This window comes from Coturnix japonica, chromosome 10 (assembly GCF_001577835.2).
Source record: "Coturnix japonica isolate 7356 chromosome 10, Coturnix japonica 2.1, whole genome shotgun sequence".
In the NCBI taxonomy this organism is placed as follows: domain Eukaryota; kingdom Metazoa; phylum Chordata; class Aves; order Galliformes; family Phasianidae; genus Coturnix; species Coturnix japonica.
In genome coordinates this window covers 5,871,516-5,898,574 of record NC_029525.1, presented here as the reverse complement: position 1 = coordinate 5,898,574, position 27,059 = coordinate 5,871,516, and the positions used below count along the sequence as shown (strand labels likewise).

The 27,059-nt window shown below is 41.8% G+C and overlaps 2 protein-coding genes across 9 annotated transcripts in view; one reads left to right on the top strand and one right to left on the bottom strand.

Moving 5' to 3' along the window:
• Positions 1 to 1,153: 1,153 nt before the first annotated feature.
• On the bottom strand, positions 1,154 to 23,019 carry SLTM (SAFB like transcription modulator). 8 transcript variants are annotated; one of them, XM_015872389.2, is made up of 21 exons: positions 22,788 to 23,019; positions 22,108 to 22,195; positions 16,784 to 16,857; positions 16,389 to 16,574; positions 15,900 to 15,947; positions 14,951 to 14,978; positions 13,113 to 13,581; positions 12,505 to 12,554; positions 10,448 to 10,566; positions 8,733 to 8,882; positions 8,533 to 8,642; positions 8,285 to 8,445; positions 7,876 to 7,967; positions 7,487 to 7,650; positions 6,336 to 6,510; positions 5,625 to 5,749; positions 4,799 to 4,966; positions 3,646 to 3,960; positions 3,040 to 3,193; positions 2,149 to 2,306; positions 1,154 to 1,806 (listed from the first exon to the last, which is right to left on the bottom strand). In XM_015872389.2, exons 1-21 carry the CDS (start codon positions 22,989 to 22,991, stop codon positions 1,698 to 1,700), a joined length of 3,147 nt encoding a protein of 1,048 aa, XP_015727875.1. In that variant the 5' UTR covers positions 22,992 to 23,019; the 3' UTR covers positions 1,154 to 1,697. The 8 variants fall into 8 exon arrangements, with proteins under 8 accessions (XP_015727875.1, XP_015727881.1, XP_015727879.1 ...); XM_015872395.2 differs by having other exon boundaries at positions 8,366 to 8,445; XM_015872393.2 differs by having other exon boundaries at positions 13,113 to 13,527.
• A 195-nt stretch (positions 23,020 to 23,214) lies between these two features.
• RNF111 (ring finger protein 111) overlaps positions 23,215 to 27,059 on the top strand; it is a 47,088-nt gene continuing 43,243 nt past the window's right edge. Inside the window, exon 1 of the mRNA XM_015872397.2 lies at positions 23,215 to 23,331. Coding sequence (XP_015727883.1) covers positions 23,327 to 23,331 — 5 coding nt within the window. The 5' untranslated portion in view covers positions 23,215 to 23,326. The remainder of the gene's footprint in view (positions 23,332 to 27,059) is intronic.

The following is a 27,059-nucleotide window of genomic DNA, read 5'->3' as shown; positions in this document are numbered from 1 at the left end:
TTTCGTATCACAAAGTCAATACTGCTAAGATACTTTTTAAAGCAGTTTAGGATCTGCACCCAGACAAGATCTATTTTGATTAACAGTCTTCTGAAAATCACTATCTGTACATAAATTTCATTTACGTATTTAAACTCATTCATAGTGGTCATTAAAAAAGCCACTCTGGAGAAGGAGTGGTTTGAGGCCATTTGTTTTTAGTTACATTTTTCTCCATCATCCCTGCACTGTATTTTCATTTAGTTTCATTTCAATTAACGTATACACGTATGCAGTTTTTTATACATAAGCAAAATTGCATCAAGAAACACGATGCCTCTAGAGGCTACAATGAACATCTTGATTCTTCTACTGTAAGCAAGATGAAGAGTCACCTCCCTAGTCTTACTGCTGTGCTTTTTCACTTGGCTTTGCCTTTAACCTTCCTATTTCCTGTTCAATCCATCAGTAAGTGCAGCCATCCTCCAGCAGCTGTATGTTCTGTGTTGTCACTCTTGAAGCACGTATTACAGTCAAATGACATACTTTTCAAATACTTTCTTGCTTAGTAACTTGGACTCTTAATCTACTGGAAAAAAATCTCAAATCCTAGAGTAGTGAGAACGGAGAAAGATCTATTAAATTACCGTATAGATAAATATCCCAACACTTGCTAATATAGCATTTTTTTTTTATTTAAACGTAACGTATTTGTCAGTTTGGAATATTTATAAAAGATAAACCATAGAAACTGTTGTACTACTCAGTTCCCTCCCACCTTTCCTGAAAGGTTAATTGCAAGAAAACAGTTTAACTCACTTTGTTATCTCAGTTTTCTGGAAGATTCCAGATACTTAACAGTCCCTGCACACACCAAAGGAGTAACTGAGCATGGCAAAGATCAGGGCGTCATTACTTGCCCTTGCCTTAAACTTGACAGATCTTTAAAGACAGTCTGAACCAGTAACTGCTTTCAGCCCTTACGTGAATTTTACTTTACAGACTTTTTTATTTACAAGATCCAGTGTTCAGCTGTATAAATACTGAATGAGCTTTAAATATTCATGTTCTTCGGAAGGACTTGTCAATATTGGTTTTGATTAGCCATGCCAGCTTGCCACTTTCATTATTTCATTATTTCCCCCAAGACTGGTTTCAAAGACTTACTAGAAGCTATACAGAATATGAAGGTTTATTTCAAAAGAATACATTTGCAAGAATACACGTAAATGCACTCAATGTAACAGTACCTTCTGCAAAAATAGGTTACATAATACCCAGTAATGAAAGAACAATCTTATTTCTCTACAAATTAGAAAGCAGAGAGAATAGCCTGGACAACCTTCAAAACGGAGGTTATAGCTGTGTATGTTGTGAGAAGTAGCTAACTGTAAAGCATGACACCACAGAGCTAATGCTGGTAAATCAAACTAGCACACAGCTGCAACCCATTCTTTTATACAAGATTAACAAAGATTTTGGTTCCAATTTGTCTTTATACAGCTCTAGTGCCTCAGGGAAAATGCTTATCAAAGATACACAAAAACTATCCAAAATTACAACGTAACTATTAAAATGCCTCCAAAATTGAGAGGAAAGTAAGCATGTTAAATTAAAAAAATTTAATCAGGAGTTCTGAACAAGATTTCCTGTTTTTAATCAGAGAAAGTTTACAAGAAATGTCAATAAGTTATCTTGAAACCAAGCAGCTGTAGATCTTAGAATCTTCGTGGAGGTCCACCTTTAAATGGCTTAAATCCTGAGCCACTTCCCCTCTGCATGGAATTCCCTGTGATCTGTACAACTCTATTTATTGGTGACGAGTTACTGGAAACAAAGGTGTTAAAGAAGCATTATCAAATGTGTTTACGCTCCTGGTGCACAGATAAGAACATCCATACTTCTCATATCACTTAACTGCTAAGTGTCAAAAGAAACCATCCAAGACAAGAGGCTTTATAGGAAGCTAATGAGTTTGTAACTGAACAGCACGAGCAGTTCAAGAACTGTGGAGCCAAGTACTGGCATTTAAGGATGGACTGCATGCTGTACAGCAGCAAGCCCTCCACAGGAGGTAACACTGATACACTGAGGCTGCTGCACTTCTAAGGGATAACGTGCACATTGGGAGCTCAGTGGGGAGGGCGAAGGAAGGACCTATTTTTGTACCTTGTGTGTGGGGACATCATGCCACTTCCTCCACGGCCATCTCCCATTCTCCTCGCATCATGATACCCACTCCCTTGAGAACTAGGTCCATGCCATTCTTTCCTTGGTCCAGTTTCACGACTGTGCCGTTCAACAACGTGTCTGTCTTCGCTGTAGTGCTGGCAAGAAAGTTAATTTCAGAATGAAAGGCCAATTTCATCATCAACATGAAGTGAGCTTTACAAGAAAGCTAAACATAGAACTCTCCAGTATTGCTACTTAAAAATCTACTAGTTCAGGCTTTCAGTCTGTAAGCATCTAAAGCATTCTTCAAATAAGTCTTGTTAAAATAACTCTAAATAGCAAAATGGAACTGTTTTGCAGTAGAGAGTGTGCAAAGGGTGAAGTTCCATGAGCTTGTAATTTACTCCCAGTTCCACCCCAATCACATAATAACTAAATAAGCATGTTCCATCTATGTGCAGAAAAAGAAACGTTAAATGCTTCAGGATGGAGTAGCATGGAAAACTGAGGCTGTTGGCTTTCAAGACAAATCCTACAGCATGTTTTTCCACTAAGCAGCACACTGAAAGTAATGTGCAGTGCAAGATAAAGAACCTGAGAAGCACTATGATAACATATTATGAAAAGCCTAATCAGCAACTCATTCACACAGTTCTAACCCAACCTGAAAATACTAAACCTAAGAACTGGGTATGTTTTCTGCAGACATTTTAGCTTAATTAAAGAAAAAAGCCACACAAACACTTTAAAGGGAAACAAGCAGCTTTAAACTGATCAGAATGCTTGTTATTTCTGTGATGCTGTGCGGTCAGCTCGTTTTTCCAGCATGGTTTTCTATTTCCCAGTTCCTTCCTGCCACATGCATAAACATAAAAATAAGTTACTTACTTGTCCTCCACCACCTCGTTCTCCCATCACTCCTCGTTCTCCTTCCCTGCTTCCATACCCAGAAGCACTGCTTCGGCCCCCAGGAGGTGCACCTCTTACATGTCCAGACACTTCTCTGCCCGATCGATCTGGCCTCTCTCCTCTGTAAAAGTTGCTTTTATCAAAATTGTGGTTTCAGTATAATATAATAGATACCAAAACACAACAACACTTCTACAATGTTATGTTCTCTGTATTGCTAGCAGCTTGCAGTTGAATTCTTGCAAACATTCTTTTAAATCTACATGGCTTGCAAAATAATTAAAAATTTGCATGTATTTGCTTATATCAGCATTCTTACCAAAAAAAAGCCTCCTTCCTCTATTTTACTGTGCATAAATAAGAATAGACTGCTAGACATCAGCATAGAGTTTATGGCTGTTTAGCATATGTGATATCAAGTTTTTCATCAGGTTTCAAGTTTTTCCTACTGTTTTGGGAAGGAACTTTGCCACTCTTTAGGAGGGCCCTGTTCTCTCTTTGCCCATTGGTTCTTGAGGCATTATTAACAAGGATAAATGTTAAAAGAATCACTACTGACACCAGTTGTATATCCAGGAACTTTACCTGCCATCCCGTTTGTCTGTGCTTATGCTTCCCTCGTTCTTCCAATTTGTTTGCCTAGGTGGATTTGAACCAGTCTCTCTTGGATGTCGGCCGTGTGGTATTTCAGGTCTGTCATGAATTATCACTGTTCTTCTTTCATCTCTGTCTCCTCGCACTTCCCGTCTGTCTGTATCTCGAAGTTCACCTCTTGGTGGTGGTGGCTCATTTCTTCGGGAGTCACTGAAATTCTTTGGGTATCTCTCAAACCCTGGTTCTTCTCTTCGTGCTGTTGGGCGAGTCTTTTTTGCTTCACCTTGATTTACAAATCGTTCTCGCCTAGGTTGTTAAAGCAGGAAAAAGTCATTTGCTTGTCTTCCTTTCTTCCCATTTCTCCTTAAATATAAGCTCAGAGGTTAGGAGATACTATTCACATAATCATATTTAAAAATACTATTCATAATCATATACTATTACATGGTATGCATTGCAAGAATCCTTACACACTGAATTATATTTGTCTTTACAGTTATCATTTTGAGCTCGAGTTCTTAAATCCACCTTAACATTTTTCATTGGATTTATCTGTGTGTAATTTGGCAACTATAATATTGAAGCTCTTGTAGGGTCTTGTTTGTTATTTTTTTACCTTCCTGGGATGTAGCACAAGGAATGCTGGATTTATTGAGTCAGCTGAAGCGTGTTCATTTGTAGCATAAAAGTCCAGCAGCCACAATGATGTGGTCTTAATGTTATAACTGGTTATTGGAGATGTTCAGTGGAAACAGAGTTGGCCCTGGATTGTGTATCTACTGCACAGCTGTATGGACTGTAACCAACACAATCTGTGCAAGTCACTGAGTCAAGTGCTTTTAGCCTTGCTTCTTAAGGAGATGAATTAACAAAGCAGGACAGATCTAATTCATTAGAACCCATTTGAGAGCAGGTATGAAAGAAGGGTAATTGCAATGTTTCTTTTGTAACATGATGAAAAGACCACCATGCAGCAATTTAACATCTCCAGAAGAAAACAGAAAGTTTTACGGTATTAATGAACAGTCCTGAAGTAACTTCTAGACACTGCTACAATTCTGTTGCTACACAATGACATCTTTAACTATTCTAAATTTCAAGGTGTTGGCAGACCAATACCTGCTGCCCCATTATCATAACTTACCTATCAAAAGATGACGATGGAACAGAACCTTCTGGATATCGCCCCCGTTCTCTGTGATCAAAATCATTAAATCTGTTTGGTTGGCGGCTGTAATCTGAGCCATGACTAAAACGTGCATCTGTATCAAGAGCCATCTTCTTACTCTCATTCCAGTAAGGATCGTCTCTCCTTTAAGAGAAAGAAGTAAGCCATCATCAGTTACATGTATCCAAATCACAGCCTAATAGTACAGATTGAGAGATGAGAGAAAACTACTTCATGAGGGGAATAAAGAGCTTCATTTTCATGTACTTCAGTGTTCTGCTGTTGTCTCTACCATGAGACTTTACAGTTGCCCTCTATTGTACCTCCCTTATGCCAACTTTATGTCAAAGAACTCAGTACTGTTTTTTAATTCTAGAAACTCCTTTTGAGCTTTGATTCAGGTGGCTCAAGCAGCCAGTGGTACAGCAGGTCATCAGCTTCAACACAAATGGAAAGCCAGCACACTGACTCATTCACCTGAACCATTCATTTGTCAGTAAAGTAAATTCTTAATGGAATTTAGAAGTTTTTGCTGTTAAGGTAGAACAGCTTTTCTCAGCACATGCACTCAATTATACTACATTCTTTTGGTACAATAAGAATTAATTCTCACTATTCTATGTCAAAGCTCTCTGATACAGATACCACATTTCATACTTGACATACACTGATGTCAAAAATAAATACCAGAAATTCAGTTCTTCTGTGAAGACTTGTTTGAGGTACAACCACATTTTCAAGCCACGAAGAGCTACCAGCTCTTTATAAGGGTTATAAAGCAATGGTTTCAAAATTAGATCACCTGTGATCTACATCACGTGGACGTTTCAAAGCGTTCCTCTTTTCCTGTTCATAGCGAAGCTGCTGTTGTTGTCGACGAAGTTCCTCCCTTTCACGAGCAATACGCTCTGCTTCTTTTCGACGTTCCTACCATGAAAGGGATGGGTAAACAAGCACATCAGACACAAGAGCTCTAATTAGAGATACCTATGAAGCACTTACTAAGTACACAGAAGTAACGTTTGACAGTTTTCTACCAAATGCTGTCTGATATGATTCATGCTTGGATAGCATCCAAGACTCAAGAGCACAAAGGAATATTTCTCTGAAGAGGAGACAATGCATCTGTTAGGCATAAAAATCTCCAGGTGCTTCCTCATGTTACTGATGTGTTCACTGCCCAGAAATACAGCTCATTAAGTTTGCTATACCATTGTTCTCTAGGAAAAAGCCAAAAAAATTACCTAAGGCTAACTAGTAGAGGCAATGTCAGCTACTGAACTTCAGTCTTAGTGTTCCTGACAGACACTGCTGCATCAAGAACTTGCCATCAAATTACTAGTCAAACAAGGTAAAGATTGCTGCTGCTGTTTGACAATGTTGCTTATTTATTGTTGCGATGGTTCTTTTGAGGCCTGAGTGGAAGGCCAAAGAGAAATTCATACTAAGTGCAAATTAGGTTACAGTCCTCAACCAAGAGTTCATTATAACCCAACTACAAATATGTATATACCTGTTCAATTCGAACACGCTCTCTCTCCAAACGCTCTCGTTCCATCCTTTCCCTCTCTAACTTTTGCCTTTCAATTTCTAATCGTTCCCTTTCTCTCTGCAAGCATTCTTCTCTTTCATGCATTATTCGTATACGTTCTCTCTCCCGACGTTCCCTCTCAGCAATTTCTCTTCTCCTGAAAAAAGACAAAACAACAAAAAGAGGTAGCAGAAACTGAATTGAAAAGGTTTCTCATCTAAAACTCACTATAGGCACAGACATTCATAAACTATTGGTGAGAAGGCTACTACCGAGAGAAGCTGTGGTATTAGGATCCTATTCCTCTTATCCTAAGTAGCCAAATTGTATTCTACAGAACCACTTAAGCAGACAACAGATACTAAAACATTTAAGTCACGAATTATCATTCTGATCTTACTTTTTTTGCACAGTTCACACTGCTGTATTGTTATCTGGCAGGCATCGACCATAGCCAAGCAAATAATACCATTTTAATCTTAAAAATACTTGCTGTTGTGGCTGCTGCACACTACAGACTAATGACATTTTAACTACTTTCTGTCCAAAATAAGACAAAAACGTGACTGTTCCGACTTGCACAGACAGGTGTACTCGTTTGTCTTCTTCATCCCCACCTGCTATAAAACAGCTCACAGGAAGCAGGAGAGGCATTTTCTCCTATAAAACTGGAATTCCCTTGTATTGGGAAATCCAGTTAAATACACAAGTCACTTAACTATTCTCTGTGAACTTCTTGCCTCATCAAATAAACAGAATAAAAGAAAGTAGCCATTCAGTCCTTTTATTTACATTAAAAGGACAAGGTAGCATTATGCTCCATTTGTCATTTAGACATGTAATAGTTCTCTAAAAGTTACTATTTTTGGCCACACCTCCTATTCAACTGCTCTTCACAAAGCAAACCAGCACACAGTCCCACCCCCTCTAACAAGCACTAAGCTGTGTGCACACACGCTTTTAAAATATTAAAAAATTTTGAGTCATTTTATTTCTATAAGGGTACAGTTATGTACAATGCCAGACTTTACCATGTGAGTAAAAGGTCACACAGAATACATCCCAATTTGATCAAATACTTTAGAAATCTATCAATGTGTAAAACAGCCTTTAGCAAAAAGGTGAATTACTACCTTCGGAGTTCAACAGCTCGTCGTATTCTTTCCAGTCGAACCATGTGTTCTCGCAATCTCTGTTCCTTCATCTTTTCAAAAGGCAAGATATCCTTTCTACTCCTGTATTCCCTGAATTTCACTTTATCTTGAATAATACGCTCTTTGTTCCTCAATATCTGCGGCTATAGATAGAGATTACAATGGTTATTTCAGAAGTCTCATTCACTTAGGGACATTTCTGGATGCTACGTTTAAATATCATTAACTACTGAGCTATCACGAAGGATATAAAGCTTCTATCTAAGCTTAGTAGTTTGTGATACTTCACAGACTCATCAGAAAATAATGACATCAACTGTAAGGTAGCATCAAATCATAAGGATTACAGTAAATCAACAGATACTTACTTTCTCAAACCTTCCTCTTCTCACTGTCCTGGAGTGGCCTTGGTCTCCTTTTGTTTGGTCAAGAACTACAACGTGACCTGGGCTTTTACCACCTGGGGAATGGGGAAGGGAAAAAGAAAAACAGGGAGAGAGATTTAAAACACATACAGTCTTCATTTGCTTACAACAGATATTCATTGACTCAGAAATGTCGCCCAAGTGCTACTGGTAGCTGAAGCATGCCAGCACATTTCTGAAGCTAAGTACAAATGTGATGCATGGAAGTTTTCACATTGGCTCTGAAGCAATAGATATTACTGAACTGTAGAGATGAATCAGCAGTTAATTATTTTTCTTCCAGCTAAAACATGGCCCCCCCAGACAAGTCAGACACAGATTCACAAGGAGGAAACATGGCTCTATTGCATACTTATTCTTTTCTTTTCTTCAGTTTTTTTAGTGGATTCTTGATTAGGGCCACTTGCTCCATTATCACTCTTCTCATCTTTACCTTCTGTTTTCTTGGCTTCTTTACTTTCTTTTTTTTCAGATTTCTCAGATTTCTTCTCTTCTTTTTTGGTTGACGGTGTCCTTGTCAGGAGAGAAACACACAAACACAATGAGGAAATTCAACTTAAGGGATTTTCACAACTTTAGAAGACAGGTGAAAGTTCTTACTTGCTGGTTTTATCACTTGATGTGGTTTTCTTATCTCCTGTGCTTCTACTTGAACTAGATTTCTCATCACTTTCCTTCTTCAGCTCCTTTTTGGAAGGATCGCCTTTCACCTACATTTTTTTTCCAAAAGCAAATATGTTAATACAGATTTCTGTCCAAGATGGTCTATTTGGGTAAACTTTTCATCTTATTAAACCTACTTTCTCAACAGAAATTTGTTGTCCATGCAGCTCTGTCCGATGAAGGTGGGCGATGCATCTGGCCACTTCTGTACTAGAAGACATGGTTACTATGCCGTAACATTTTGCCCCCGGACTTCGTGCGTTTGTGACCACCTTTGCACCAAGTACCTACATAAGCAGGTGAAAATTAGGTCTTTATAATTACATTTCTAGTGAGGAACAGATGATGCGCCAATAACATTTTTACCCCAGTACGTACGAAACAAAAACAAATTGCTTAAGGCAAGAAGTTCTTTAAAAGGAAACTACCAAACGTGTCAACCAAGCAGCTTTGGTAACTGACTCTTAGACACGCGCCTCCTGAGCAAACACAAAGTCCGGTGTTGTGGCTCCTTGTTAGAATTTCAGTAACAACAGGAGCAAGTCTTATTGACTGACACAGTCTATAGTGCCTTCATTTAATCACTGTGGCAGCCTGCAATACTGTGGTCATTTAGTCGTTACATTTTCCCCCATTTACTTAAAAGTGGGTAGGGAAGTACATACAGCTGCTGAACATCTATCATGGACAAACAGGCAGAGAAATGGGAATTTTAGCAGAATAGACTCTTACATTTCACTACTCGTGAAGTCATAAAACTGCCTCCCTAATTTGTTATAGAAATCAAATCCAGGAAAACTCACTTAGCATAAGCAGCCTGTAATAAACTTCATGAGAAAAGTCCCCAAGAGAGTAGACATTTAGCAGCCATGTATTTTAGCTTATTTTTCACCACTCAGAAGCCCTTAGAACACTTTTTTTTAGTAAGTCTCTCAATCTTAAATGCAGTTGCTGCATTTAATAGCCAATGTTATTCAATTAAAAAAAAAAACTCAAGGCTTAAAGTCAGTCCTGACCTCAATGTTAGTGCCAGTTATATAGTACCTCAAAAGGCAAACAACTTTCTTATTAAGCTACGGGTCTTTCTGTAAGTATATATTCTAGCTTGAGGTGCTGAATGTGCTGGGTTTTTTTAGACTATACTGGTGAGACATTTCATCTCAGATTTGCATTTAAATAAGTAAAACTCAATTTCTGTATTTGCGTAAAGATGTCATGGTTTCGTCTGGGACAGAACTAATTTCTCCTTTGCAGTGTCTGGTATGATTCTGTTTTGGCCTTAGGAGAAAAACAGTGGTGATTACACACTGGTTTAAAGCTCTTGCTGAGCACTGCTGTACAGAGCCAAGGGCACTGCAGTTTCTCAGATTGTTGTACTGTCCTGCCAGTGAGGGGCTGATGGAGCACAAGGAGTTGGGAGGGGACAGAAAGAGGAGAGCTGACCTAAACTGGCCAAATATTCTCCATATGACATCACATGGAAAAAGCTTGAAAACAGTGGGGAGTTGGTCTGAGAGCTGCTGCTGCCTGGGGACTAGCTGGGCATCAGTTGGCAGGAGGTGAGGATATGTACTGGGCATCACTTGGTTTGTATATGTAGTAATAATTACAACTCTTCCCTTCCCCTCCCCACCCCTCTTTCCTTTTTTCCTCTCTCTTAAGTAGTTTTTAACTCAACACACAAGTTCTACTTCATTGTTTTGTTTTGTTTTCCCCTGATTCTCTCCCACTGGGAGTGTAGGGAGCGAGCAAACCACAGTGTGGTGCTTAGCTGCCTGCTAGGATAAACCACAACAGGGGGCTATGGGGGAAGAGGCACACATAACACACAACATCACACCACATGAAATACCTTTCCATATTTGCCAAAGAGGTTTTTCAAGTCAGCAGCTTTTGTGTTGGAAGAGAGTCCGCTAACCCACAGGTTTCTAGTTGAACTTCCACTGCTACCACTAACGCTGCTTCCACTTCCTGAAACAAGTTTTGCAAAACAGCCGACAAAATTAAGGAGACAAAGACACAGTGAAAACTGAACTAAACTGTTGCTGACAAGAGAAACTTAGCCTATTACCTTTAAGTAACTGTTTATCCGGTTACCTTTCTTGAAAAGACTTCTATATAAAAAAAATATACGCCATAAGATTTCATTCATTCACCCACATAATGAAACCAACAGCTTGGCTTACTTGACGAGCTAGGAAACCATACAACACTCTTTACAGGCATGCTTTACTTCTTATTTAGGTAAGTACATTAAGCTTCAACTTTTGGTTCTTACTGATACTTCCATCTAGAAACACACCCAACATCTGCTTTTCCATTACTATGTCTTTACACTAATCAAATTACCAAAGCAATGACTGAAAGGTTAATGGAGAAGACAGTTAATCCGCAACATAGCCTATTTTTCCTAATGTCCAGAATGTGTCTATTTCCACAACTTCTTGGTGTCTACCCTTCATCCAGAGCAGCTTTTTAATGCACTGCTGGATGTAGCTTACCAAACGTTATTTTGTACATATAGAGGAAAATGCTAAGGACAAATGGGAACAAAAAACCAAGAAAAAAACAAACATATTTTAGCCATGATTGTAACAACTCAGAACGAAGAAATCAAGAGTCAAGTATAAATCCCCAACATCTCTTATACTGTTTTGTTCAGGTTCTTGTTGTGCGCTGTTAGGGGTATGAGCTGCTTCTGTTAAAACACAGCTGGCTGCACAGGGTGGACATGGGAGCTCCAGTTCAACAGCTGGAAACTCTGATGGTGTGCAGTTTTCAAAGGTAGTTTTAACCACGCTCAGAAACAGCTGGCAATCCTTATTCAATGCATCAAGATGAACTAAGAGCAAAAGGTATAAAACCCAGGTACCTTCATCTAGGATTATCTGATAATCCTGGATTATCTTGATAAACTGTGATATTCTAAGTTTATCATTAAATAGCAACTATCTTGGCTTTGTATATATATATATATTTTTTTTTAAGACAGCCTTGATAGTGACTATTACAGATGTTATAAATTCTACATGGAAACAGACTTGCTATTTCTTTAATTTCATCATAAATACAAAATTATTATGAGCAGACAGGCATGTACAGAAACATGAATTATGTCTGTCACAGAGATTTCTCCTAAAAACTTCACTTCTCATGTGAAGTTCCATTCATATGACCATTGTGACATATGAGATGAAGATTTTTGGAAAGAGCAAAAAAGGCAAATTAAGCACATCAGCTTGTAGGAATATGTTTGCTCAGCTCCGAAGCATCCATGTAACTGTTGACATTAATGTACACCAGAGCTCCTCTGTGAATTTTTCATCATAAAACTGGGTTTTATGGTAACAGAAGGAAACACCAAGGTATACAAAGAGCTTCCAGTGTTACCACACTGACAGCCACATGCACAATTTTGCTAGCCAGCATGTTAGCTGTTATACTGCAGCTGAAAGTTCACTTTATTTAAAACCAAGCAAGAATTAAAGTCTGAACAAATAATTTAACTGGTGTTATATTTAAGTAACTGTGTGTGGGTTTTTCTGCATTTTTATGTGGATACATGATCAGTCCTTTAGGCTGATGTCAATTTGCAGTAAGCATATCTGAAAATCACACCTTCCTATCAGAACAGACCCCTGGGAGATGCTGAGTTTGCACACAACAGTATTTTGAAGTAGAAGAATATATTTCCACCGAGTCCACAGAGTAAATATTTTTGATCTTACAAGGAGTCAGACATTATAGGAAATACACACACAAAGACCTATAGCGATTACTGCTGCACCCCCAGCACAATTTACTACAAACAAGTTCAATCATTTAAGCCATTTTAGTACACAGCAAGGAAGTTCTCGAAGTGGAAGGCATTTGCTTCAAGACAGTACTGCCCTAACTTGTAATAATTACCTTTATCATCCTTTGATGTTGTCTTGCTTTCTTTGGATTCCTTAGTAGAGCTAGAGAAGCAAATTAAAAATCAGAAGAAAATTGAAAATACAGAATTTACTACACGTTGCATTTTATACTAACAGACAAGTAAACATTGCAAAAAATAAAAATAATGGCTAGACTGTGTGTTTGAACAAATGATTCCCTCATGGATTCTTGCACTGATTTTCCCCAGGATGCCTGAAGATCTAGATTTTCTGACAACTCTATTCAGTGGATATATGGCAATCTTCTCCAGATTTCAGGACGGGGACTTGACTTCATTTTGTGTTCTTAGAACTGATAGCTGTTCATTACCATCATCACAAGGACATTTAAAAAACTCGTCAAATTGGAAAAAAAAAATAAATAAATGCTGACAATTCGACAAGGCAATCAGTAGGACATAGTGTCTATACGAAGATCTTGAATTTTAAAAAGTAACTTATGGCGGTCAAAAAAATCTATAGGCAGGAGCATAGGATACTAATTACAAGATTGATTCTTGCTGCTACCCCCTTAATGTAGAGTGATCTTATCGAATGCTGGCACTCAGTATCGTAAAGAACTGACATAGAAAAACAAACCTCTTTGCTTGACCAGAGGCCCCAGTAGACGAGGGACCTTTCTTCAAAGTATCCTTTTCTTTGTCTCCAGATTCTGCTTTCTTTGAACCTTCTCTGGCTTCCTTCTTGACAGGATCACCCTTCACGCAGTCTTCCTTCTTACCATCTTTATGGTTCTCAGTCATCTCATAGTCCTTGCTTTCCTTCTCCAGGCTCTGTGAAATGGCATCCTGCCCATCCTTTGGCTTACTTGCTTCAGAATCTGTAATTTTCACATTTTTACCTGTTTCTAGGAGGTCATCACCATCAAAATCCAGAGTGATGGCATCTTCAGCCTGGATTGTAACCGATATGTTATCATCCTCAGCTTCTTTCACAGACGTGTTAGCTTCCATCTCTTCGTGAGCCGTGTGATCAGCCTCAGCTAGGCTTTCTTCTGAAGGAAGAGGTTTAGATACTTCTTGTGTACCATCACCAGAACCTGCTTTATCTAAGAGGATTTAACAGGAATAAATATGGCAAAACAAGAAGTTTAAACAATTTCATATGCATATGCTAGAATAGGACCTAGAAAATACAAAGCCAGTTATTAGCACTGATGGAAGGTTAGGAAAAAACACAAGGTGTATTAACACAAATATAAATCCTTTACCCAGGATCACTTATTCTTCATGGCAAAACACATTTTCTAGAGACAAATACCAAAACATTAGGAGTCAGAATACGGTTCCATCCTGGAGATACCCGTTCTTCATAAGAAGTATCCATTTTCCAGTTAAGGATTTAGCGTGTTGTAAGAAAATAGTTGCCTTGGATGCTCACAGTTTGGTTTAATCCATCTTTCAATCCTCCTGGTTTTGAGACTTCGAACCTTCCCGAATCCAAAAGCATTACAGTCTTGGAGAATTTCAGTCAGTCTTCCACATTGGTAACCTTTGGCTTTTCCCTTCCCAGCTTGTTGTTTGGCAGTCAAGTTAACCATACAAGGCTACTGCAGAAAATAGAGGAGTGAGCTTTAATCCAGAGTTCGTAGACAGACGGTTCTCAGTCTTCATCCACTGGACAGATTTTCCGTCTCAGTCCTACACCGGCACCTCAGACGGTGTTCTTCAGCTCCACTGGAGATATTTCAGTCGTAGGTCCCTCGTAAACAAGGAGTCTGGAGTTTTATCCTGAAACTTCCACGTTTATTCCATCTTGTGTAACGTGATGTTCCATGTCCTTTTCTAGTCCACAGTACGTAGAATCCTTAAGACTTCTGTCCAGAAAGTCTGTTTGCCCAAATGCATTATATTCCTTCTATAGTTTCACTAAGAGTACAGCTTTAAAAAAAAAGGAATCCACTCCACAGATTTCCAAACACTCGTTTTACCATTCTAGATACAAATGGTATTTCCACGTGACAGTAAGTCAAGCATATGATGGTCCACACATTTTTGGGTGCTCAAGTTCAGTGTAAGGGAGTCTCATTTCAACTCAATTTAACATCAGTTACTGCAGTGCAAGTTGGAAGCATGTGCATCAAGACTTACCGTACACCAGAATCAAGAGTCCTTGAATACTAAGTTTGCTTTTGTGTTTTTGTTTTTTTTTTGTTTTAAGATTCATGGCATTGCAACTATATTATAAATTCACCACAGTAACTGATAAGTACTGTAATCAACTCTTAAAAGTAAAATAACTCTTAAGAGTGAGATAAACCCATTGACTGCAATGATTCCAGCTGCTGAGCTTAATAAGGAAATAACTGCTACTTAGTACTGGAGACAAGATTAGTAAAGAGACCAAGTATTACAAGAGAAATTTGCCTGGTGTTACCAGGCTAAAGAGTTATGAACTATATTAAACTTCAAACATACCTTTCTCATTTTCCTCATCTTCACCATCCTGTAAGAAAAAAAGTCAAGACTAAATGTCTTCTATTTAACTTAAGGTAGAACAATTCATATTTTCCAACAAACTTCAATCATGTGAAAGCAAATGAAAGAACTGAAAAACTACTTCCAAAGAATAAAGTGATACAGGAACTAACACTGTGTTCCTTCCTTGTCAAATCACTGAAAATTTGTACCAAAGTTTGCTAGTATCTGTCTGCAACACTTGCAGTTGGCTGCAACATCAAACTGTCCCCTGTCCTGCTATTGGAATGGATGGATGTCGCGCTTCTAAGCACTACTTTCAGTGAAACACAAGTACTCCATCACTGACTTTGACAGCTTATGAGAAGGAAGTGCCTACCTCGTTTCAGACTTCTCATTCAGAATTTCAACGTGAAACACGATAAGAGAATTCATGTCAAAACCTAACACCACTAGTAAGACACGGTGTATGAGATGTCCCTTTTTGAGACGTCAGTTCCATGTAACTCAGACTGTATTTATGAGTTTAAAGATGTTACAAGTGCTATCATTAAAAAAATAATAATTAAAATAAAACAATAACATTCCACAAAGACGCATCTCCAATTTAAACCAGAAGTTTTACACCTAACAGCTGTATATACCATGTTACTGTTTGTCATACCCCTCAAAAGCATCAGTTTAGAAAACATTCCTTGCTAAGTTTCTGCAATGAATAGCCGCAGATTACATATGGGAGTTTGCATTCGTAAGTGATGCCTTATTTGGAAGTCACAATTATTTGCTCTATTAGAAATAAACAAATAAAACCGTCCTTAATGTAGCACAATGAAGGTAAAAGTAAACTGTACCTGACCCTAAGATGGAAGCTGGAACCAAAAGGCAGCCTAAAATGATCTTTTCAATATTAGCTAATGTGCAAAACAATTGGAAATTATTTGGAACTCACGTGGACGCTTGGAAAAGTGTAATCCTCCATGTCTTGACCTTCATTTTCCTATGAAAACGTAAAAGGAACTTGCTCAGCAAGGTATTTGTTTAAGACATTTAAAGCAAACCAACCCAAACAACAAGCAGAGTCAAGAGGTTCAGTTAACTCAAAACATTTTTACCTAAATCAATACGCATTTGAAAAGTGAGAACTTTTCAGGACTTCCAACCAAGCTCAGTGTTCAGAATAATTATGTCATCACTACTGACAGGAAAAAGGACCACCTGGGAAGTCAATTTTGGACTACAGTACAATTTTATCACTTAATACCACATATACTTCAGGTATATTCAGATGCAAACCAAGAAAAAAAAAAAAAAAAACAGGAAGAAAAAAGATTTCCAAATTATCTTTGAGAGATAAGAAAGCAAGATGAAGTGGAAAAACTAGTTCTGAATTCCCATGAATAGGTGCCGCTGATAACAACGCACTTCAAATACACAGTACCTGACTTTCAGAATCCTTTTCTACATCTTCTGTTGTCTCTGCTGGCCCCACGTTGAGGTATCTTTTCTTTTCTGCAGGTGGGAGTTCTTTCGAATTCAAGTTCTCATCTTCAGCAGATTCTTTGAAGTCTTTCAGTTCATCATTTCCATCTTGATCGCTTGTATCTTGTGTCTCCAATTCACTTTCCTGTTGATGTGAACAACAAATATTTGGCATTGCTGGGGCTATTAGATATATTAAAAAACCACCACCACCAAAACGACCATTAGAATCACTGTTTTATCACTGGTTTTTGTTGTTTTTGTTTTTTTTTTTTTAAACTAAAATCAAACACTGAACTCAAACAGAAATTGAAATCTACTTCAATTTTTGAAAACAACACAAAAACTACATACTTTTATTACCTTGACAAAGGCATCATCTTCAACTGAAGCATCACCGGTTGATTCATCAGCTTCCTGCTTTTTACCTGACAAAACAGGACAGGCTAATGACAACGGCTGCTAAGTACAGCATGCTTTCTTTCAATACCGATTATGTGTAGGGCATTAGTTTATTATTCTCTCTATGCTTTAATTTATCTGAGCTGTTCACTGCTTCTGAGAAGAAATTCTTCCTAATATCCAATCTGAACCTTCCCAGGTACAACTTAAGGCCCTCTCATCCTATTGCCATTACCTGGAAGAAGAGGCTGACCCACCTCCTTTCAGGAGCTGTAGAGAGCAATAAGGTCTCCCCTGAGCCTTTTCTTCTCCAGACTAAGCAACCCCAGCTCCCTCAGCTGCTCCCCATAACACTTGTGCTCCAGACCCTTCACAGCTTTGTTGCCCTTCTCTGGACACACTCAGGGCCTCAGTGTCTTTCTTGTAAAGACGGACTCAAAACTGAACACAAGACTTAAGATCTTGAGACCTCACCAGAGCTGCATACTGAGGGAAGACCACCTCTAGCTCCTACTGGCTGCACTGTCTCCAATACAAGCCAGGCTGCCCTGCACCTGTGCACACTGCTGGTTCGTGCTCAGCCATCCGTCAGCCCACAGCTCCAGCCCCTTTCCTGTCACAGCTCCCCAGCCGCTCTGCCCCAGCCGGCAGCAATGCACAGGGTTACTGTGACTGAAGTGCAGGACCCAGCACTTGGTCTTGTTGAACGTCAGCCCGTTGGCCTCAGCCCAGCAATTCAGCTTATGCAGATCCATCTGTAGGGCCTTGCTACCCTCATGCAGACTGACACATCCTCCCAACGTGGTGTCATCTGCAAACTTACTGAGGGTGCACTCAATCGTCTCATCCAGATCATCAATAAAGATATTGAACACCACATTGATCCCCATCCTGAGGAAAGCCAGTTGTGACCAGTCACCAGATGCATTTAACTCTATGCTTGGGCCCAGACCTCCAACCTGTTCTGTACCCTGTGAAACATACCTGACCAAGCCACAGCTGCCAGCTTCAAACCTTCAGCAGAAACAAGACCAAAGAACACTAAATACAGAAACGTCTGTACCAACATGCCCCTTTTAGAGCATTCTGTCCAATCCATTCTATTGACTATGAGCCTATATTACAATTGTCAGCAGCTCAATTAGAAAGCAGCTCTTTACAAAGAAGTGTTGAAAATCCGTATCAATCCAAGATGCAAATGAGATGAGTTGTTTGCACTGAAAGGCAACACTGGCAGCGTGCATGCAGCATTCTGCAGCTCTCAGATCAGAAATACACCAGTCTCCAGGAAAAGACACATGGCTGAAGTCATGTTTATGATTACAAAACGTGAAACAGTTCCAATCTGAATGCATAAAGAGAACCAGCAAAACAGTCCCATTTTTGTATTTGTAATACAGTGGATTTCAATAGATTTGTGAGATTTTAGAGGAAAAAAACAAACCAACCAACCCCAGCAGCACAGGTATATGAGGAAAGGCAGCTCTCCACACAAAGAGATGCAGACTGATAGCAGGAAGGACAGTTTTCTATATGCTTCACAGCTGATGTTTGAAGGAGTGTCCCAAACTTTGTACTAATATTTCACTATTCTAAAATATAATTTATAGCTGCAGATAACAATATAAGTAAAAAGTGGAGAAACTGCGAGGACACGTTCATCTATTTTCTGCGTTAGCATTCATATTTCAGTTCTTCAGTTTGTTCAACCTGCAAGTCCAAGTTCTTCCCGCACCCCATATCCATTTAACCATACACAGAGGTACCAGATGCACACAGCCGATGCCAGACATTTAGCAACCAGCCAGCATGTACAATCTTGAAAACTATTTAAGTTCATTTGATTTGCCTGAGGAAATCTGGCAGGTGAACTCTACAGTGAACAAAAAAGAACTGACACAGCTATTTCTACCGTGTCCCATCATTTTGCAATGGCGGCTAAAGGCAGGAAGTTTGCTTTCACTGACAGCTCTGCGTTTCAGGTTACTTTGACCTGATCAGTTACTTCACGGGACTGATGTTGGCATGGGTTCATCAGTGACACTGACTTGCTATAAAGTAAAAACTCAAAGCTTCTCTCCATTCATTCACCACAGACTGCCGGAAATGAGACTGCAACAAACATCTTTCAGAAACGTTTGTGAACGTGCTCAAGACCGGTCACACTGCGAGGAAAATAACTGTGACTAAAGGTATGTTAAGAACTACTGTCCCGACAGCTGAGCCTTCTGCAAAAGGTGCCGTGAGTCTCAACTCATACAAGCTGTCAACAAGCTGAAACATCTCATGTGTACGGTTACCTACGCAGTGGCTACTGAAAATGTCAGTGATGTAAATAGTACTCACCACAAATGTGGGTGCCTGAGCTAACAACACAAACAGTAATTTGCCTTGGTATGATGGCACTCCTTTATAAGCTGTGCTCAATCACTTTTCTGGCAATGGATACGCACCATAAAATTGCAACAGGCTGTTTTACCCAGCATCCTCTTCTGAACTAAGTAGAAAATTTAGAACATCCTTTAAACTGTTATTTTAACATTGTAGAAAATAACCCCATGCCATTTACGAGTCCTACATTAGCCTAACTGAGCCCTACCCACTTGTGGCCCTCCACATAAGAAACTGAGACCGAGCGTCCAAAATTACCCGACACTGTATTCTAGACAAGTCTTCAACAGTTCAACCTGTATCAATATTCTACATCGAGTTTTCCTGATAGACAGTGCTGGGAAAGAAGCCACCTCACTTCTTCCACAGACCTCAAGAGTTGCAGCAGAACTGACTACAAAAGACATTCAGATCTTATAACTGACGGCCATCTGATATAGATGATTTCCTCCCCCACCCCCAGGGAAACCTTCCCTCCCATTCACCTCTGTCTGCCGAGAGAAAATTTATCCATTACTCCTACTCTCTCACCTTTTCTAAGGCTCTATTTTCTTTTTAACTCCAAGAAACCTCTAATACTCCTCCTTCTCTGCTTTGTGCAGCAGTAGTAGTGTGAAAAAAAAATATCCTGCGGAACTGGTAGTGTCATTCATTGTACTGCTAGGCAGCAGGAAAATAATTAAAGTTAAAAATCCACTAGAACTAGTCTCAAGTTATTGGGAGGTAAAGCATCAGCAGAAAACTTGGAGTAATCTGTGAGCAAAATCAGTAAAGGATGCAGCACTACACACAGTGAAGAGCACATACAAGCCTAAGGAAGAACAAGATACTTTGTTTTAAGAGAAAATTCACTTGACAAGCATGCATCTCCTACATGTGTTCAGAAGTTTCCTAGTGACGTGGTTAGGGAATAGATTGTTCAAGCAGTAGATTTCCAGGTGTGGGGGGAAACCTCCTGGGTATCAACAATATATTTTAACAAGAAAACACCAGACAGAAGACAAAAATCAAAACCAGCAGTTAAGACAAACAACGCATCACTAAAAAGAAAGAGTCTGACTCTGGTAGAACACATTTCCCTCCAGCTCAAAGGTCCTGATCAGAAAGAACAGTTAGCAGTAATCCAGTAAGATCCTGTAAGATTTTTCCCTTGACCAATTAGTGGGTTTTTTCTTGTTCTTAATTTGGAAGATTAATGAAGCATAAACCTTTCTGTTTTGGCACAAAATACGCTCCTAACACTTTTGTACTCCTGAAAGTATAGAGAAACTTTTGAGTTTGCAAGAGTGAGCAGATAAGAACTTAATGAAGGTCATATTTTGCTGTGAGTCGTACTGAGGCTGCACACGTGATACATATGAGCCTTACAATTTAATTCCACAGCAGAGGTGGCAACAAGCAGCCACTGAAGCCTTGGCTCAGGCAGCAGCAACAGTAGCAGGCAAACTATCTTTGTGGAAGCAAAACAGCACAACTACATGAGAAGCCGGTTCAAGAACGTTGCCAATCTAGTTTGGAGACCAGGAGGATAAGAAGGAGCAGATTAGAAGAACATTAATCACAGCAGAACTAACTGCCATGTAGATCTCTGCATTCAAAATTGTGGAAGTACGTCTTTATTTAGCTTCCATGTTGTTTTATTAAAGTGCTGGTTACCATCCTCAAAGTAAGGAATTAAGTAATGCCACAGAAGAGAATGAAACCATATTCTCAGCTTATTTGCCTTCACTTTTGCAGTGTGCCAGAAGCACAGCTGGGATGTCACTCTAAATCTCTAACAGAGACATTTTATTATTAAACTGCCCTCTCACAGCACCAGACAGAAACAAGAATAACCATTTCCACCCCAAAACCCAGCCTAGGACAAGTGACAGTAGTATGAGATCAACCATTTCCAAAGCAGCTGTCTATGAACGTTGTTAGCATATATATTCAACGAGGAACACTATGTGTAAAACAGACACTTCCTTCCCCAGTATTACTTGACAGGTTACAGACAACCCCAGAACCAGAAAACAAGAGACTCTCCCCCAAAACTCAAGCTCACAAATACAAATAGTTACGTGTAAATAAACAGTGCCAACAAAATCTCTGCCCAATATATCAGCTTCTAATCTAGATAATTATTTTTCACAACAAAAGTACAAAAGTCCCTTAAGATGACATTTTAAAATCACACTGTGCATTCTGATTATATTGAGGAATCTCTCAATTATAAACCTTCTCTTCAGCAACAATCGTGTTGATAATCACAGCAGACAGAACTCTCCAGGCTCTGACCCTTACCACATACTGCTCCACACTCACCACTAACGTGGGCCAGGTACCTTCTAACAGCTGAGTAACCTGCCAGCTCAGCCCTTGCCATGGGATGGGCTCTCAGCCACTACACTGACACCCACCATGAACACTCCATGCTCAGGATCCCATTATATGGCACATCCCAAGAAATCTCACAGAACGTCTACAACGTTCCTGAGCATGGCACAAGCCTCCAGGACCCAAAGACTGTACAGCCACCACCTTATGACACATCACCTGACCAACACATCCCATATATACCCAGCACATGGGTACTTTGCAAGGCCTAATGCATTCCACACCCTCAGTGATAAGCAGATATGTGACACAGGGAGACAGACAGAGCATGCTGCAGGAAAGGGAAGCAAGCCGGTACAACAGGTGGTGATGGGGGGAATAGAGATGATGAGAGAAACAGCATGACTGGAAGCCAGTACGGAAGACTTAGTGCTTTATGAACAGAACTCACAAACAGTAAAGGACAGGCACAACCGGGGGCACAGCTCATTACTTCTTTCTTAAGGTGATGCATGCAACAAAAACGTGTTTCAGTCTATAATGTGTATCAACAGGTATTCGTTCACCTTTGCCTTTAGCTGGCTTCTTGGTGGGTGTGTCAGCCGAGACAGTTATTTCAATGTTATCCGGATCACCTCCCTCCTCTTCAATAGCCTGAACGGGACACAGAACGACAGTTTTTAGTGGAGTTCAATTGGAAGCAATAAGTTGTCACTTCAGGACGTTGACGAGCCAAGTTATTAGATTTTCAACTACACAATATCTTATGAAACACTTCAGGTTAAACCTCCCACCGAAAGCTGGGGGAGAGGGAGGAAAGCCTGACGATAGCGACAGCGGTTTGTTGAAGCCGTTCTCGTGACATTCCGAAGGACAACTTAGCGAGCAGCGGTACGTTTCCCTCAGGGATCGCTACGCCGCAATGACACCAAGGGGCAGAGCGGGCAGCAGGCAGCGAGCTGCAGCGCCCCGGGTCCCGGCAGGGCCTCAAGGCCGCGGGCCGAGCCCCGCCTGACGCCTCCACTCCCCGCGGCCGGGCAGGGCGTGCCGCCGCAGCACGGGCAGGGCCGGGCCGGGCCGGGCGACCCTCAGCCCTACGGCAGCAGCGGCACGAGGAGCGGGCCCGCCCCCCTCACCGGGACCGACACCGGGACCGACACCGACAGGGCCCCGCCCCCCTCACGGCGCTGCCCCCGATCCCGATCCCGGGCCGCGCCGCTCAGCCGGGCCCGCGCGGAGCTCTCACCTGCTTGAGCCGGGAGATGAGCACGGTCTTCACGCCGGTGACGTCCAGGTTGCGCCGCTTCAGCTCCGACTTGAGGTCGATGACCCGCAGGTCGCTGATCTTCTTGCTCTCGGTGGGAGGCGGCGCCGCGGCCGCCGAAGCGTTGGGCGCCCCGGGAGCCCCCGCGGCGGCAGGAGACGAGGCGGCGGCGGCGGCGGCGGCCATCTTAGAGCGACTGAGCGCGGCAGCCGCGCGCACAATGAAACCCCCCCGCCCTGCCGGGGCCGCGCGGTACCCGGATGGAGGCCGCGGCCGACCTGAGGAGCGGCGCAGGCGCAGTGCGGCTCACCTGCGCTCCGGACCTCCCCGCGAGAGGTTGGCGGCGGGCGGGTCGGGCGGGCGGGGGTGAGTGAATGAGTGAGGGAGGGAGTGAGTGCGGCGGGGAGTGAGTGAGTGAGTGCCGCGGTGCGGCCCCGCCCAGCGGGACGGGACGGGACGGGACGGGACGGCGCTGGGCTCCGGCCGGGCTCTCGCTTCTTCAGGGAGCGGCGCTGGGAGCCATGAGGTGCCCCGGGGCGGCGCGGGCTGGGCCAGGCCTTGCGGGAGGCGCAGGGCGGGGCCGGGCCGGCGGGGAGGGCGTCCGCAGCCGGGAGCCGGGCGGTGCGTCCCGCCGGGCCCCGCCGAGCGCTTCGGATCCTCGGCCTCGCGCGGGTGCGGGCCCGGCCCGGAGGAGGTGACGGTGCGGCGGCTGCGGGCGTTTGTCGGTACGAGCTCGCGGTCACGGGCCGCCGTACCGGGGCCGCAGCTCGTCCGCCCGCTCGTAGCGCCGCGTCGGCCCCGAGCGGAACAAAAGCGGAGCCGTTACCGCCGTGTGCTGCCGGCGGGGCCCGTCGCTGGGCCGGGCCGGAGCTCCGCGTGTCCCGGCCTGTGGGGCTGTGGGAGCCGTGCGAGGCGCGCTCCGGTTGCGAGCCGTCGCTCGGGGTGAATTGAATCCTCTAACCTTGAAACCGCTCCGTCGCAGCGATGCGCTGTGCTGCCTTCGTTCAGCGATGTGCACTGATCGAACTGCAGGGATGTGCGCGTTTCACTTAATAAATCTCTTACACGCTTTTTTTTTTTTGGTGTAAGTTAAGCCCGGAATCCGACGGAGTGGTTGGGAACAGCTTCCTCTCCTGTTTCCAGAGCCTCCATACATAATCCTTTACCTCAGTCGTTAGCGTTTAACAAAGGCTGACACCCATCCATTCAGAAGTTAAGCGTGTGCCTGAAACGGAATTTGTACTGATGACACACTGGAACAGGTTGCCCAAGGGGGCTGTGGGTGTCCCATTCCTGCAGGCACTCAAGGCCGGGCTGGATGTGGCTCTGGGCAGCCTGGGCTGCTGGTTGGTGACCCTGCACACAGCAGGGGGTTGAAACTCGGTGATCATTGTGGTCCTTTTCAACCCAGGCCATTCTACGATTCTATGAGTGTGGGAGGATTTTAAATGTCTCTTCGGCATGGTGAAGATTTAGTGAAAAGAGCAGTCTGAAGTGGGAGTGCTGTGTGTGTTCTTGCTCATGCTGTTCCCTGTGACAACACTTGCGCTAACATCTGATTTATCAGAAATGGCTGAGGTTAACTGATGGACTCCTTAGATTTACTTTAGACCACAGAAACAGATTTTGTGGGTGTTGGTGTAACTTTCAAACAGAACGTGGCTAAGTCCAGCTTTTGTTTCAGTTCTACTTTGAGTTCAGCGATCTACCAGAATATCAGGCAGGACTGCCAGCTCCCTGCAGCAGCGTTGTATCAGGAGGGACAGACTGCACTGTTCTGTTCTCAGTCCTGGGAATGACCAGTGGGTTAACACCTGCAGTGCTCACCTGCTTTCAGAGCAGTATCTGCTCACCTCAACCACTACATTTGTTGGTTGATGTCACGTAGATGTGGAAGCTGTTGATCTAAAAAGCCAACAGTGACCTTAAAACTAATACCTAGTCTCCATTATCCTGCCTCGAGGCGTGGTACGCCATTAGGAAAACAGCCTTGACTGATGTTCGTCTGACCTGTTCCTAAAGCCTTAACTAGGGATGCCACTCATTCCTCGTCTAGTCTAGCCCTTAACTATCCTTTTTCAGATGCCTCCTAAATCCCTTTTGCTGCAGTTCTTACTCTGACTCTAAAGGACAGAATTCCTTTTTCCTTTGCAGCATTTTTATGTGAAGACTACTAGCACATTTTGTTTGCTCCTTTATTTTTGGGGTATAAATCCAGATCATTTTCTTTTCCTTGATCCGAGTTCCAGAACAGATGACCTTTTTCTGTTGCACCTCTCCAGCATTTGTGCTGCACTTCCATCAAGTTGCCTTAGTGCCAGCACTTCCAATGCTGCATCTGGGAGCTGTGTGCCTTTTCCAGCTTCACGAAGGTGTTATCGTATGCAGTTTGTGATCCACTCTACATGTTGGTTTCTTTCCTGAACGTTTCCTATGGTAACTGATTCTCTGCACCTGATTTCTTTGCACTTCTGTTCATTACATGTATACATTTTCGGAGTGATTTCTGCCTTCATCGTTGACTTTTGCTCCATGTGTAGTACCTCTAACCATGGTGTTAGGTGCAGGTTTATACTTGCAGTCTAAGCTGTTATGCAGAGGTATGAGGGCCTTTACAGGACATAAACTGCAGGTTTGATGCTGAACTACTAGCGGCATTGCTCAGGGTACAAACAGTTTGGGACTGGGGTTATGTGGTTTCTATCCAGTTTCCTCTTTAAGTTTCCTCTTAAAGTTCCTATTAAAAGGAAGTTTCCTCATAAAAATGTTGATGGAACAGAATGTCGGAAGTCTCAATAAAGCTGGGATCTTCAGTTTATTCATATAACAAAACTGAAAATAAAGTTGGTTTGATCTGTCAATGAAAAATCATGTTGGTTGGCATCTTTCACATTAGTTTATAGGTATGCCTCATGATCAGATCTGTTTGGATTTGCTGAGGAATTTTAGTCTATATTGGCTGCTTTCTAACCTGGAGTTGGATGATTTGTTTGTTGTAAAGAAAAATACTCTTTGTCCTTTTACAGTCTCTTGAAACACGTACTGATGTTCAAAGAGAAGGCTGCTATGTACAGTTAGGCTCTGAAGTTTATGGTTAAGTTTGGTTAGGAGACAGTGGTATCTGTTCAAAGAGGAGAAATGTTTGGTGCACATGTTGGTTTTTAAATGGCAACAATGATAAAACTCCCAACCTTTGCTCCTGTGATGTATTTTTGTCTGTCTTATATGTGAGACACCTAAGATGTCCTTAGATGTTTTCAATGTGTTTTCATGGGCTTTGTAGTTCTGCATGGAACGTGATCTCAGTTCCAGCAGCACTGACTGATCAGTTCCTTACCTCAGTCTGAAGCAGAGGACCAAATGCCAGCATGCCCTGTGCAGATCTAATAAGTGGCCTCTAAAAACAGCCTTACTCCATGTTTTAAGACATAGAGAAGTAGTTCCTGCCGCTCTCTCGTTCATTTCCTTCCTTAAGGCAGCCTCACAGGCAGAGCACTCACCTGGAGCTGAGCACTGTGCCCAGTTCTCTCCTCTTCTCACATCTGTGGTTTGTCCAGACACATTTTAGAAAAGATGTTGGTTGAAGAAAAGGTGGAGAGGGTAGATACGGTGTAACAACTGTTCGTCTCAAAGCCCATCTTGTTACCAGAGGTTTCATTCCAGCTTCAGGCTTTTGTTTGTTTGCTTCAGAAAGCTGAGGTTCTAATGCAGTATTTTGCATTCTGTGTTTGTTGCTACCTTCATCAAAGCTGGTTATTTCAGCAGTAAATGATGCAGTGACTCAGTTCCTTTCTGGATGCAACTTTTTTTGAGCTATGTGAATTAATTGAAATCAACAGGAAGAGTCCATTTTACTTTGAAAGGCACCACTGCCGGGTTCCTGTGTTACATTGCTTAGTTACTACAGCTTCAAACTCTGCTTTGTAGTAATTGTGATGTCAGTCTGATTGTATTCAAACCTCTGACCAAGCTTATGCCTAACAATTGTCAGCTGCACTATTTCTGTCTAATGGGAGGGGAAGGCAGGAAGGAATGATACCACTGGAGGTATTTTCAGTGGATACCTGACAGTAGGTACGTTTGAAATGAATGTTCACTGCTAATTTAATACACATAATTGCTAGAAAAACAGCTTTTCCACTTTGGATGTATAGTTTCCTTTCTGATGTATTATTGATGCACCGTATGACAAGCAGTCAGAAGGCTTCAGGAGTGAGTTTTTGATCTCAAGTCACTCTCGTTAGAGTTTATGCA

Bases quoted from the DNA above. Each gene is read 5' to 3' on its own strand.
- SLTM (XM_015872389.2), bottom strand. From the start codon at position 22,991: ATGGCCGCCGCCGCCGCCGCCGCCTCGTCTCCTGCCGCCGCGGGGGCT. The intron at 14,979-15,899 runs GTGAGTTCCAAA...TTTTTCTTACAG, and splicing joins ACACTTTTCCAAGCGTCCAC to GATGGTGAAGATGAGGAAAA. The intron at 8,643-8,732 runs GTAGGTTTAATA...AAAAAAATGTAG, and splicing joins AACAAATTTCTGTTGAGAAA to GTGAAAGGCGATCCTTCCAA.